This window comes from Elgaria multicarinata, chromosome 1 (genome assembly GCF_023053635.1).
Source record: "Elgaria multicarinata webbii isolate HBS135686 ecotype San Diego chromosome 1, rElgMul1.1.pri, whole genome shotgun sequence".
Lineage (NCBI taxonomy): Eukaryota > Metazoa > Chordata > Lepidosauria > Squamata > Anguidae > Elgaria > Elgaria multicarinata.
In genome coordinates this window covers 57,932,337-57,942,523 of record NC_086171.1, presented here as the reverse complement: position 1 = coordinate 57,942,523, position 10,187 = coordinate 57,932,337, and the positions used below count along the sequence as shown (strand labels likewise).

The 10,187-nt window shown below is 44.9% G+C and overlaps 1 protein-coding gene across 1 annotated transcript; it reads right to left on the bottom strand.

The window, feature by feature from the left end:
• Positions 1-816: 816 nt before the first annotated feature.
• On the bottom strand, positions 817-5,366 carry HOXA3 (homeobox A3). The gene is made up of 2 exons (XM_063128853.1): positions 4,861-5,366; positions 817-2,453 (listed from the first exon to the last, which is right to left on the bottom strand). The coding sequence occupies exons 1-2, from the start codon at positions 5,360-5,362 to the stop codon at positions 1,690-1,692; spliced, it is 1,266 nt and encodes a 421-aa protein (XP_062984923.1). The 5' UTR covers positions 5,363-5,366; the 3' UTR covers positions 817-1,689.
• Between the last annotated feature and the right edge of the window lie 4,821 nt (positions 5,367-10,187).

The following is a 10,187-nucleotide window of genomic DNA, read 5'->3' as shown; positions in this document are numbered from 1 at the left end:
GAGTCTACATGTTCTCCATGTTATCCTTGCTTCTGCTGGCCTTTATTTAATTTTGTCCTTTAAAAGACACACACACACACATACGAACACCCGTTTCCCATCACTCAGTATAAACAGGGACTGAATTGTCCGATTTGTTCCCGAGAGGGAAAGTGTGGGAGTCAAAAGCGCCCTATCTTTTTCAAAGGTCCCCGGTGCAGAGGCGAGAACAGCTTTCTCCCTAGGAACGGCTGGCCCCTTCCAAGGAGGGGGGGGACCCAACATGGCGAGAGGAGAACAGCCTGCAGACGAGGTCCAGCTAAGCTTGAGGCCTCAAGAGAAACGGCAGCACCTGAGCTTCGTTTACAGACTGTAGCTCCAGACATCGGAAACACAGTTTTTTCCTCAACCTCAACCCCGTTTTCCTTGGACAAGAGTGGAAAAAATGCTACCGAAACAGGCAAACAAACAAACAACAACCCAGAGCTATCTATGGCTGTGGTTAGGAAAAACATCTAGAGATCTGCAATCTTCAGCTACGGACACAAAGGGCGGATCTTTTCCATCTTGGATATTTCCAGTGCCCCCCACCCCACCCCACCCGATTTCCCACTGTTATTTGGGATGGATCTACTTCAGCCCTGGCGGGTTGAAAAGCTCGATCAAGACAGAGAGAAAAGACCTGAAGGTTGGATACTGGAAATTTGTGTATTTATTTGAAACGCAAGGGGTTTGGTCGTCAGAAGTTGTTTTCTTTCTCACTCCTCTCTTAAAAATCAAAATGATTGTGTCTTGAGTCTGTATTATTCAGAATAAAAACTTTATTTTTTTCAGAATGTGAGCAGCAAGGAATGTATAACTTTCAAAAACAAATCTAGTCTCTTTTTGTTGTTCGGGTTTCCACATTTTCCCTTTTTGTTTGATGTTACAGACGTCCATTTCTATTCCTATGGTGGCCTGTTGTTTGTTTTCCAGGTTTTATTGCATTTTTTTCCTTTCTATTAAATAAAAGAGTTCTAGTTCCCTTTTCAAATGATATTCCCTACGTATGCCATCTTAACATACAGCCAGGTAAATATCTCCTGAATATTCAGGGTACAGAAGTTTATTTATTTTTTAATATCTTTATATATATAAATATGAACAGATGGGGATAAATAAAAAATTTAAACACTTAGATTATTCAAAGTTTGCAAAAAATATAAATAAATCTGAAAGTTCACCAGCATACACACGTTGAAAGACATACACGTATTAATAATTTCGCTCAGGGACACCCTGTTCAAGCGCCTTTGATTTCTTCCTCGCTATTTAAAAGAAGTGCAATTAAAATAAAAATGCTTCCTCCGTGGGATCGATTCTGTACGAACAAATTCACATTTAAGAACCATCTGTATAGAAAATTTGTTCACAATACCCTGTTTTGATAAAAGAGTCGAAGTTAAGAGTAGAAAGCCTATGCATACTCTCAAAGCGAGAACACAAGGCAAAAGTTCAAGGAGTTTAATGTCCACTATTGAAACTAGAGAGCAATTCAAGCAACAAATATTGCTACGTCACATAAACTAGAAAACGCTTTTACCAAAAGAAAAGAAAATCGAAGCAAAATAGAAGGATGGGGTGGGGAAGGGATTTAAAAGTATTTTTCTTTTCTTTCTTTTAAAAAGGCTAAGGGACTTTTACGATTCACTAAGTAACTGATGGTATATATTACAGATGGGTCAGCTTGGGCGCTTCCTGAATTCTTCCCTGAGAAGGATGGTGAGAAGTAAGATCTGTGTATGTTGGGTGTGGATCACAAGGTCCATGATGATGATTGTTGCCCATTGGCCCACTGTAGTCCATATTGGCGGAGGAAGGATGAGGGAGGTGAGTCAGACCAAAGATGGACGGCCCAGAATTTGCCATGGTATCCACATAATTGCCCCCAACGTAGACGGGGCTTCCCTGTATATGTGGATTGCCATAGCCATTGCCTTGAAGAGGATGAGGGTCATATTCAGGAGTCACTGCTGCAGTTCCGGTGTATCTCTTCTGAGGAGGCGGGCAGTTATTGAGAGGAGCCGGATATGACGTGGGGATGCCATAGGCATTCTGATGAGGCTTGCTGAAGGATGGAGGTGACTGGGGCTCATATGGAACACTGTTTACTAGGGAATGCATAGAGTTCAGATAACCTCCAGCAGCTGAAGGGACAGGACTTCTGCTGGGGGACTGTCCTCCTGAAGAGGTCATCATTCCTTTCCCCTTCTGGTCCTTTTTGTACTTCATCCTGCGGTTCTGAAACCATATTTTGATCTGTCTTTCTGTGAGATTTAACAAGTTAGCCATCTCTACCCTTCTTGGCCTGCAAAGGTATCTATTGAAGTGAAACTCCTTTTCCAGTTCTACCAGCTGGGCACTTGTGTAAGCTGTGCGGGCTCTCTTAGAGGAAGCTTGCCCAGGGGGACTTTTATCACCAGCACAACTCTCACCTATGCAAATCACACAAAGAACAAAGTGAGTATGGTGGTACCTGAACACACAACAGCCAGAAAAAATCAAACACCTCCACCAGGCCTGCAATAGCACAGCCTTCCCCAACCTGATGGCCTCTAGGGGTTGATGAAATGCAATCCTTATCATCCCCAGCCAGTGTGGACCATGAAGGTTGTAGTCCAGTGCTCCTAGAGGGCACTGGGTTGGGGATGTCACAGGGCCTAGTGGTAGAATTGGCTCTTCTACACATCAGATTATCTGCTGTGACCAAAATGTGCTCAAATGACAGTAATGTACTTAACAAATGTAAGCACATTGCAAGTATCTCTGTAGGATTAGAGATGCACTCTTTGAAAACCTCTAGAAATACAGCTATTTGACAAGAAAGGTAAACATTCAAATAAAGGTATAGAGTTTGGAGCTAACACTGTCAGCCCCCAAATCACCAAACCCAAAGTTGGTTGTTACATGGATTTGATTACTCCCAAATAATGGAATTAAATTCCAACTGAAATTGCAGGTTGAATTAGTTGTTTCATGTGGGAGTTTAGGAAGAAGAAAACCTGATTCCTTTAAAATGACTGCAAAGATCTCATTAATTTTGGTGGAGTCAGAATACTATGAGTGACATTCAAAGTAGTCCAGAAGCCTTCAAAATATACCATCCATTAAGTACAATGATATAGAAGTTAAACATGTCAATACACTGAAAATCAGAATACAAAACCCAAAGCCAACATCTATTCTCTATCTATTTCCTTCCCCAAATGTAATATGCCACCATTTTGGCTGCCAGATCCATAGACCACTGAAGAATTATTTGGCTTAAAGCCAGCTTGGGCCCACTGGGGAGAATAGAGTGAAAAAGACATGATTGAGAAGGTCAAAGTGGCCTGCTCCAGGTGAGGATTTTAGGTACCATTAAAGAACAACAAATGGTCAATGAATGAATTTATTGGGTTTCCCCACCACCAGTGTGTGTGTGTGTATGTGTGTGTGTTCAGGGGGAGACACTTGAGCATTTTCCAAAATGTCTTAGTCCTTTTTTGCGCAATCCATAGAAATTAAACATTCTGAGGTCACACTAAATTCAATGGGATTTAGGCAGAGATCCTACATTTATTTGGAAGTAAGTTCTATAACCTATGCATTTGCTTCAAGGTTTAGTTATTAAGTGGTGTGCTTACATTACATTGAATGGTATGGGACTTAACTTCTAACAATTTCATGTAAAAAGATAAGGTTGCATAAGTATATTTACTATTAAAATAAGGCCCACTAAGGATTTACTTCCAGGTAGTCATGTTTGGGATACAGCTGCCCCTTAGTACTTCATTTGAACAGGTTTATGGATCAGAGCCAATGTTCTAAATTATATATTATGCATGTAGATAAATATACAGTTTAGAGCACTGTATATATTAAATAATAAAGCTTGTCAGTGTTGATTTTCCTCTGTAATGCTATTAGAAATGCATCGAAGAAAACATTTGCAAAAATTTTAGAATCTATTTTCTTAGCACAAGATAAATTGAGGAAGTAAGTGGTAAATAGAAGCCAAATGCCTGGGGAGAGTGACGCTAATACTTTCCCCATCGATTTGGGTTTACTTATGTAATAGCACTGTTGATAAACACTATAATCCACCCATAATGTATTTATGGACCTGCCTGCGGAGTGCTAAAGAAACCTAAGCTTTGTTTACCACTCTTGTATGGCTGCCAGTCTGTGCACTAAAATCAAAAGAGGTTATGAATATCAAACAAAGCATTGATCCTGACTGCAGATAATGATGAGCTATTTTATTCTCCTTGCACTTCAGCAGGGATAGGTCACTGTCTTCTGACTGTACTAGCACCGTGCCAAAAAAAAAAAAAAAAAAAAGTACACAGGTTCTACCACTGCTTGAAGGCAAGCTTAGGCCCTTGTATCTGGACCTGGTTTAATAGCAGCGGAAAGGGGGGCGGGGCAGGTTGACTATGGAATGTTGAAGATGAATGTAACAGGCATCTCTGAGTCTGCAAAGAAAAGGGCCTCGAAGCTAAGTAACTTCACATTCTTTTATAAGAGTTTAAAAGAGGTCAACTGAAGTTTCTCTCATCATTCCATGCTCTGGAGATGTGTGTGTGTGCACGCACATATACATACTCTCATACACACACACACACTGAAATGAGATAATCTTGGGGTCTCAAGAGATTGTGTGGGTTCAATTTCCAAGTGAAATAGCTGGGGGAAGTTCCAAGTCTTTCTTGCTACAATGAAATCCCTAGAAGTCAAGGATCCAAAGGAGCTTCAGGCTGGTGGATTGTCTGCCTGTGTAAGTACATGCCTCATGACATCTTCTCAAGTCCTACTAACCCTCCCCACCCGCTGTTTCATACCTGAACTGGAATTTCATACCTGAACTGGAACCGCTGTTTTTCTGCTTGGTGTTTTGTCTCGACTCTTTCATCCAGGGGAATATTTGTTTGGACATGGTGGGCGAGTTCAAGATGGCGCTCTTGGTGGCGTTAGCCGGGGTGGCATTGGGGGTGGCATTTTGAGGCGGTGACACAGAAGGAGTTGGAGGGGGTGGCGGTGCCTGTTGACTTGGAGGAGGAGGAGGAGGAGGAGGAGGAGGCTGCTCAGGAAGGACCGGGGCCTGGAGGGATTGGCTACTGATGGTCCTCATGCAACTCTCGTTGATGTCATTGGCCTTATGGTGGGGCACATTGCTGTTGCCCCCGCCGCCGTTGGGGGACTGTAAAGAGCAGGCAGGTCGATGGTACTCCGTTTCCACCAGCGATGAAGAAGGAGGTGGAGGATATTGCTGCTGACTAGCATTGTAAGCGAAACCATTTGCTCCTTGGTAGGGATAGCCGCCATAGATCGCAGAGCTGTCGTAGTAGGTCGCTTTTTGCATTTCGTTGTTTCCCAATATTTATTTCACAAACTGACAGGGTCTTGACACCCTTAAAGAATAACATTGGCACCCCTCTGTCACGTGACGTTCTTCCTCCAATGGCCCCTCCTGGTAGACCTAGGGTGCAGGGAAAGCACAGGAGAGTGAAGAAATAGTACAAATCCATCTTACTTTCAATAGCTAAGTGACATGAAAGCCATAACAGAAAAAGTGGTCAGCAATATTTAGCAGCATGACTTGGCCTGGAGGAGAAGAGAATTTCGATGGGCTGGGGGCAGGGGGCGGGGGAGAAGAACTGTTGGGATTTACTGGCAACCAGGACCGTGTGGTTTACTGCTGTAGGAGAGTGTGGATTTCAAGGATTTCCACACCCGCACAGAATGGCTTTATCATTTTTTCCTCACAAAGGAGACCTCGTAGGCTACTTAAACAGAGGTCCTCCAGATAAGGGCGATCCGGGAAGGCTTGTTTGTACACTAGGAAAGAATGATTTTCATCCCAAACTGAAAGGATCCAGGATATGGTTAGAACTTTCCTTATACTTTAGAATGCTCATTTTGCTTCCCTTGAATTAAAACACGCACACGCACAGTCATACACACCTTGCCAGAGCTTAATTAAAACGCTGAATACTATTTATTTTCAAGAAAATCAATGCATACTTCTATAACGTTCACCATGAAGGGCTGCTCCACATTCTTGCACCTCTGGGACTCCAACTCATAAAATGTTTGCTACGAAAACCGAATGTTTGATAGATGCAACATATAATGGTCCTCACGTGACGAAACGGCACAGAGACAAGGGGATATCCCTATTCTTCGCTGTTTAATAACCAGCCAACTTCCTGCGCATAAATTAGCTTTAACTGCTGCGACTTTAGACAGAGACACAAATCTGGCCTCTACAATCAAACAGCCTCAACATAGAGCCAAGCATAGCAATCGGAGGCGATCTTCCAACTACAGCTTTTTGTGGGGGTTTCTTTGGCATCCTGGGGCCTCACTGTTCTGTCGATTGTGTTCTGTTACTAATAACAAGGGGAGATTAAACACATATAAGCTTTTAAAGTATATTTAGTCTTCGAATCCCCCCTTTTTTCCTTCATGTAATATACCCAAATTCTACCTGCTCAAACATGATGGATTGGAGAAAAGACACACACCAGGAACCTTAAAACCCAGCGTCCATCTCCATGACCACGGCTTGAACTTTCCTACCAACTTAACGATAATAGGTTCTGTCTTTGAAACTGCTATGTAATTTGATGTATGAGGGTCATTTGGCTGCAGAGAGGGGAATGGACACACAAAACCACAGAATGCTCCTACAACCCAGGCGAGTCTTTTCTGTTCGCTCAACACTGTTTACCTGCCAGGGCATAACCAGCTAGAGATGGGGGCTTCCATTCACAGGAACCTTTGCAATCTAAGAACTTTTTCAGGCTGTCCGAATAACGCTCCCCCCAACCACCACCACCACCACCACTAAGCTCCATCCCTCCACAGCTTCACTTCCATATCCCCAACTTCTTACAAACATCTTCGGTTCACTCTTCAAATCAAAAGAGTTCTCTGCCAGTGTTTATTGCTTGAGGGAAACATTACACAATAGCATGGGCGCACTCAAATTAATTGCATGTGTTTGCATTTCAATTCACATTGGTTTCTCAGAAAGCAAGGCGCATTATAGAGACAAATTAATTTAATAAACCTCTTACAGATGGCAGCTGCCTTTTCATATTTTATTTGTTTAATTTTTTTTTTTTACACTAATCAAGTCTTTGGGTAGTTATTACTACAACCGACTGGTCAAGATCTGAAAAGGCAGGCAATTAACTTTATTTGACTGCTGTTTAGAAAGTGTAGCCCCAATCCAGTTAGGTGAAAGCGTTTGGACTGTAGCGGATTTTGTCCAATTTGAGAGGGAAAATCGACTTAATTCCCAGTGCTTTGCTTTTAACGGTGTTGTGGGTCCTACTGTTGCTCTACGTTCCCTAATCATTCTGCTTAATTTCCGGACTTCTTTGTGGGGTGGGGGCTGTTAGATTTCCTGAAACACAAACTAGGAAGTGTAAAACAGTCACGACTATCATCACCGTTTCCTTTTGGTCAGTCTAATTTATTTGCATGCTGTTCCAGGGTTTTAAAGTTGGCTCTCGCAGAGCGACCAGAACTAACTCAGGTGGGGGAATAAAGCCAAAGAGAGTTTTGAGTGAGAGGCACCCATTCTTCATAGCAGAAGAGTCAACGCAAGTGTAAAGCCATTAGCAAATAATGAAATCGCTGGCAAAACTCCCAGAGCGCCGGATCGCACCTTAGGCTGAATTGTACAAATCCAACAGAAAAGACTTGCTTCAGATAACTCTCCCATTACTGATGTAGCACAGCTGGTAGATAACAGGGAACAGGAAATGTGGGGGGGGAGCAATAAGCGCAATTAACACCCCCCCCCTAAAAAAGTTTGTCACCAAACCCAGCGACTTGACAAGCACAGCCTTTCTTGCAACACTTGATTCCTTATCATGGCGTGGGGCACCACCTCGTATACAACCCTGTGATCCTATGCAAGTTTAGTCCAAAGTCAATCCCATTGAGCTGGACGGAACTTACTCCCTAGCAAGGGTGCACAGGAGTGCAGACTTCAGTGGAAGTAAGTCACGCTATATTCAGTGGGGCTCACTCCCAGGAAAGCCTACCTAGGATTGTGGGCTGAGTTCTGGCGCAGCGCAGGAGCGCCTAGTAAGGAGACGAGATGGGCCCTTGAAAATAAAATATCCCGATCGAGGAGTACTTTCCTAAGTCCTTGGAAGCAATGGGAAGCTTTAGTGGTAAGTTTTGCTTGGTTATGGAAAGCTACCACTTTTACACCCGCACACATACACACATCCCCCACCCCTTCCTTCCACTGCTCCATCGGCGTGATCCACAACCCAGAAAAGGCGAAATGCTTGGACCTGAGCCGATTGAGCCCCCGTGGGAAACACTGAGATTGCATGGGCCTAAAAGTTCCAAGCGTCCGCTTTCACTGGCTGGCGGAGCAGACGACAACATTCCCCCGCCTGGCGCTTTGGTGGTTTCCCCTGCTCCCCCTGATCCACGCGGGCACCCCTTTCCCACTCCCCACCCACGGCCACCACCACCACCACCGCTAGCCTCTCGCCCCGAGATTTCCTGCCAGAAGAAAGAAAGGTTGAGGGGAGAGGGGGCCACCGGCCTGAACTCGATGTCTAAGGGTCTATCCGTCACTGCCTGGAAGGAAGCTCCAGCCTGTGAACTCTTCTTGAACCGAGATTTAAGTCTCTGGTCATAAATCACCAGGACATAAACTCCGCCATTCACCACTGATAGCAGCGTATTTTGTGGCCTGCTTACCTTAACTTCTGACGACTGAGGCGGAAGCCAGCATTGCTCTGTGGAGGCTCGGCGACAGTCGCTCACTGGCAGCCCTGGGAGCAGGACTCACCCCTTCCACTGCCCCCCCCCCCGCCCCAGCCAAGTCCCCTCGGCTCCTCCGGGATGGGGACCAACTCAACTCATCTCCACCAGGATGAGCCCATGAGTCGAGACAGGAGGAGCCCAGGCTTGAGCTGCAGGAGGACACGCACGGGGATCTTTCTCCAGCTTTGCCTCCGAAGGATAGCCGCCCCCCTCCCCTCCTCTCGCTTTACCTCGCTCTCGAGCCCCTACCTCCACCTCCCCACCCCTCAGGCCGGCTGAGATCGGGACCCCCCCTCCCCTCCCCCGCTCGGGCTGAAGGAGCCGGCTCCCCTCCCCCTCTCCCGTTGAGATTCCACAGAAAAGCAGGGATGTTTCTTATGAAATCTTGCCCGCCCAAGGGGGCGTTTGTGCGGTGGGGGGGGGGGGGAGGAGAGGCAGCTGCCTCGCGAAGTCCGGGGCAGCCGAGCAGGCAGGCAGAATGGGGTGGGGGGGATGTGGAATGGAGTGAGTGAGAAGAAAGAGGGAGTGAAAGAGTGAAGCGCCGGGGCGGCACTAAAGGCCAGGAAAATTATGCTAATGAAGACAAAGGATGCGCACAAAGGGGTCATTCTCCCCGGACCTGATTGTTTATATATATATATATATATATATATATATATATATATATATATATGACAATGATTATGGTTCTGGCTTGGTGAACATGGAGTATTAAGGACACGGGGGAGGGGTGAAATCTGGAAGTTATGCTGGGCTTGGATACTCCCGGTATAATAAATAATAAGAAGCCCTCTGATCTGTCTACCACCCAGGCCAATCTAGACAATGCTTTCGAAGGAACGATTAAAATAATGGCATTTCGGGATGATGTACGGGCACGCACACCCAAGACAGGAAGCCATAGCTAGGTGATACCCATGGAAGGAGGCATCTACAAACATGCCCTTCCACATGGCTTACATTAATAGGCACTTGCACATCTATATGCTGTATGTGTGTGTGCGTGAGTGCATGTCTGTGTACATATATAAAAATACACTCACACAAACACATTTATGTGCAGAACAACCTACAAGTATTTAGGATCGAGGGAGGTTTTGCAATTGCGTTCAGTGGAGATTGGAGGTCACTCATAGAAAGAATGGCCTCATTCCAGACCCATTGAAACTGAAGTACTTGCATTTTGGTCCTATTCAAGTCAATGGGGCTAAGAGAGCAACCATTCTCCTAAATCTCCCGAGTTGCAAGTAAATCCATCTGAAATCAACGGGGTTTGCTCGTGAATAAACATGTGGCTAGGATCGAACTGTGGGGCTGTAACCCCACGCATACTTCAGTGGAGGAAAGATCCATTGAAATAAATGGGGCTGAACTTCTCAATAATT

Coding starts and splice junctions, on each gene's coding strand:
- HOXA3 (XM_063128853.1), bottom strand. CDS start 5,362: ATGCAAAAAGCGACCTACTACGACAGCTCTGCGATCTATGGCGGCTAT. Junction 2,454..4,860: donor AAACAGCGGTTCCAGTTCAG/GTATGAAATTCC, acceptor TGATTTGCATAG/GTGAGAGTTGTGCTGGTGAT.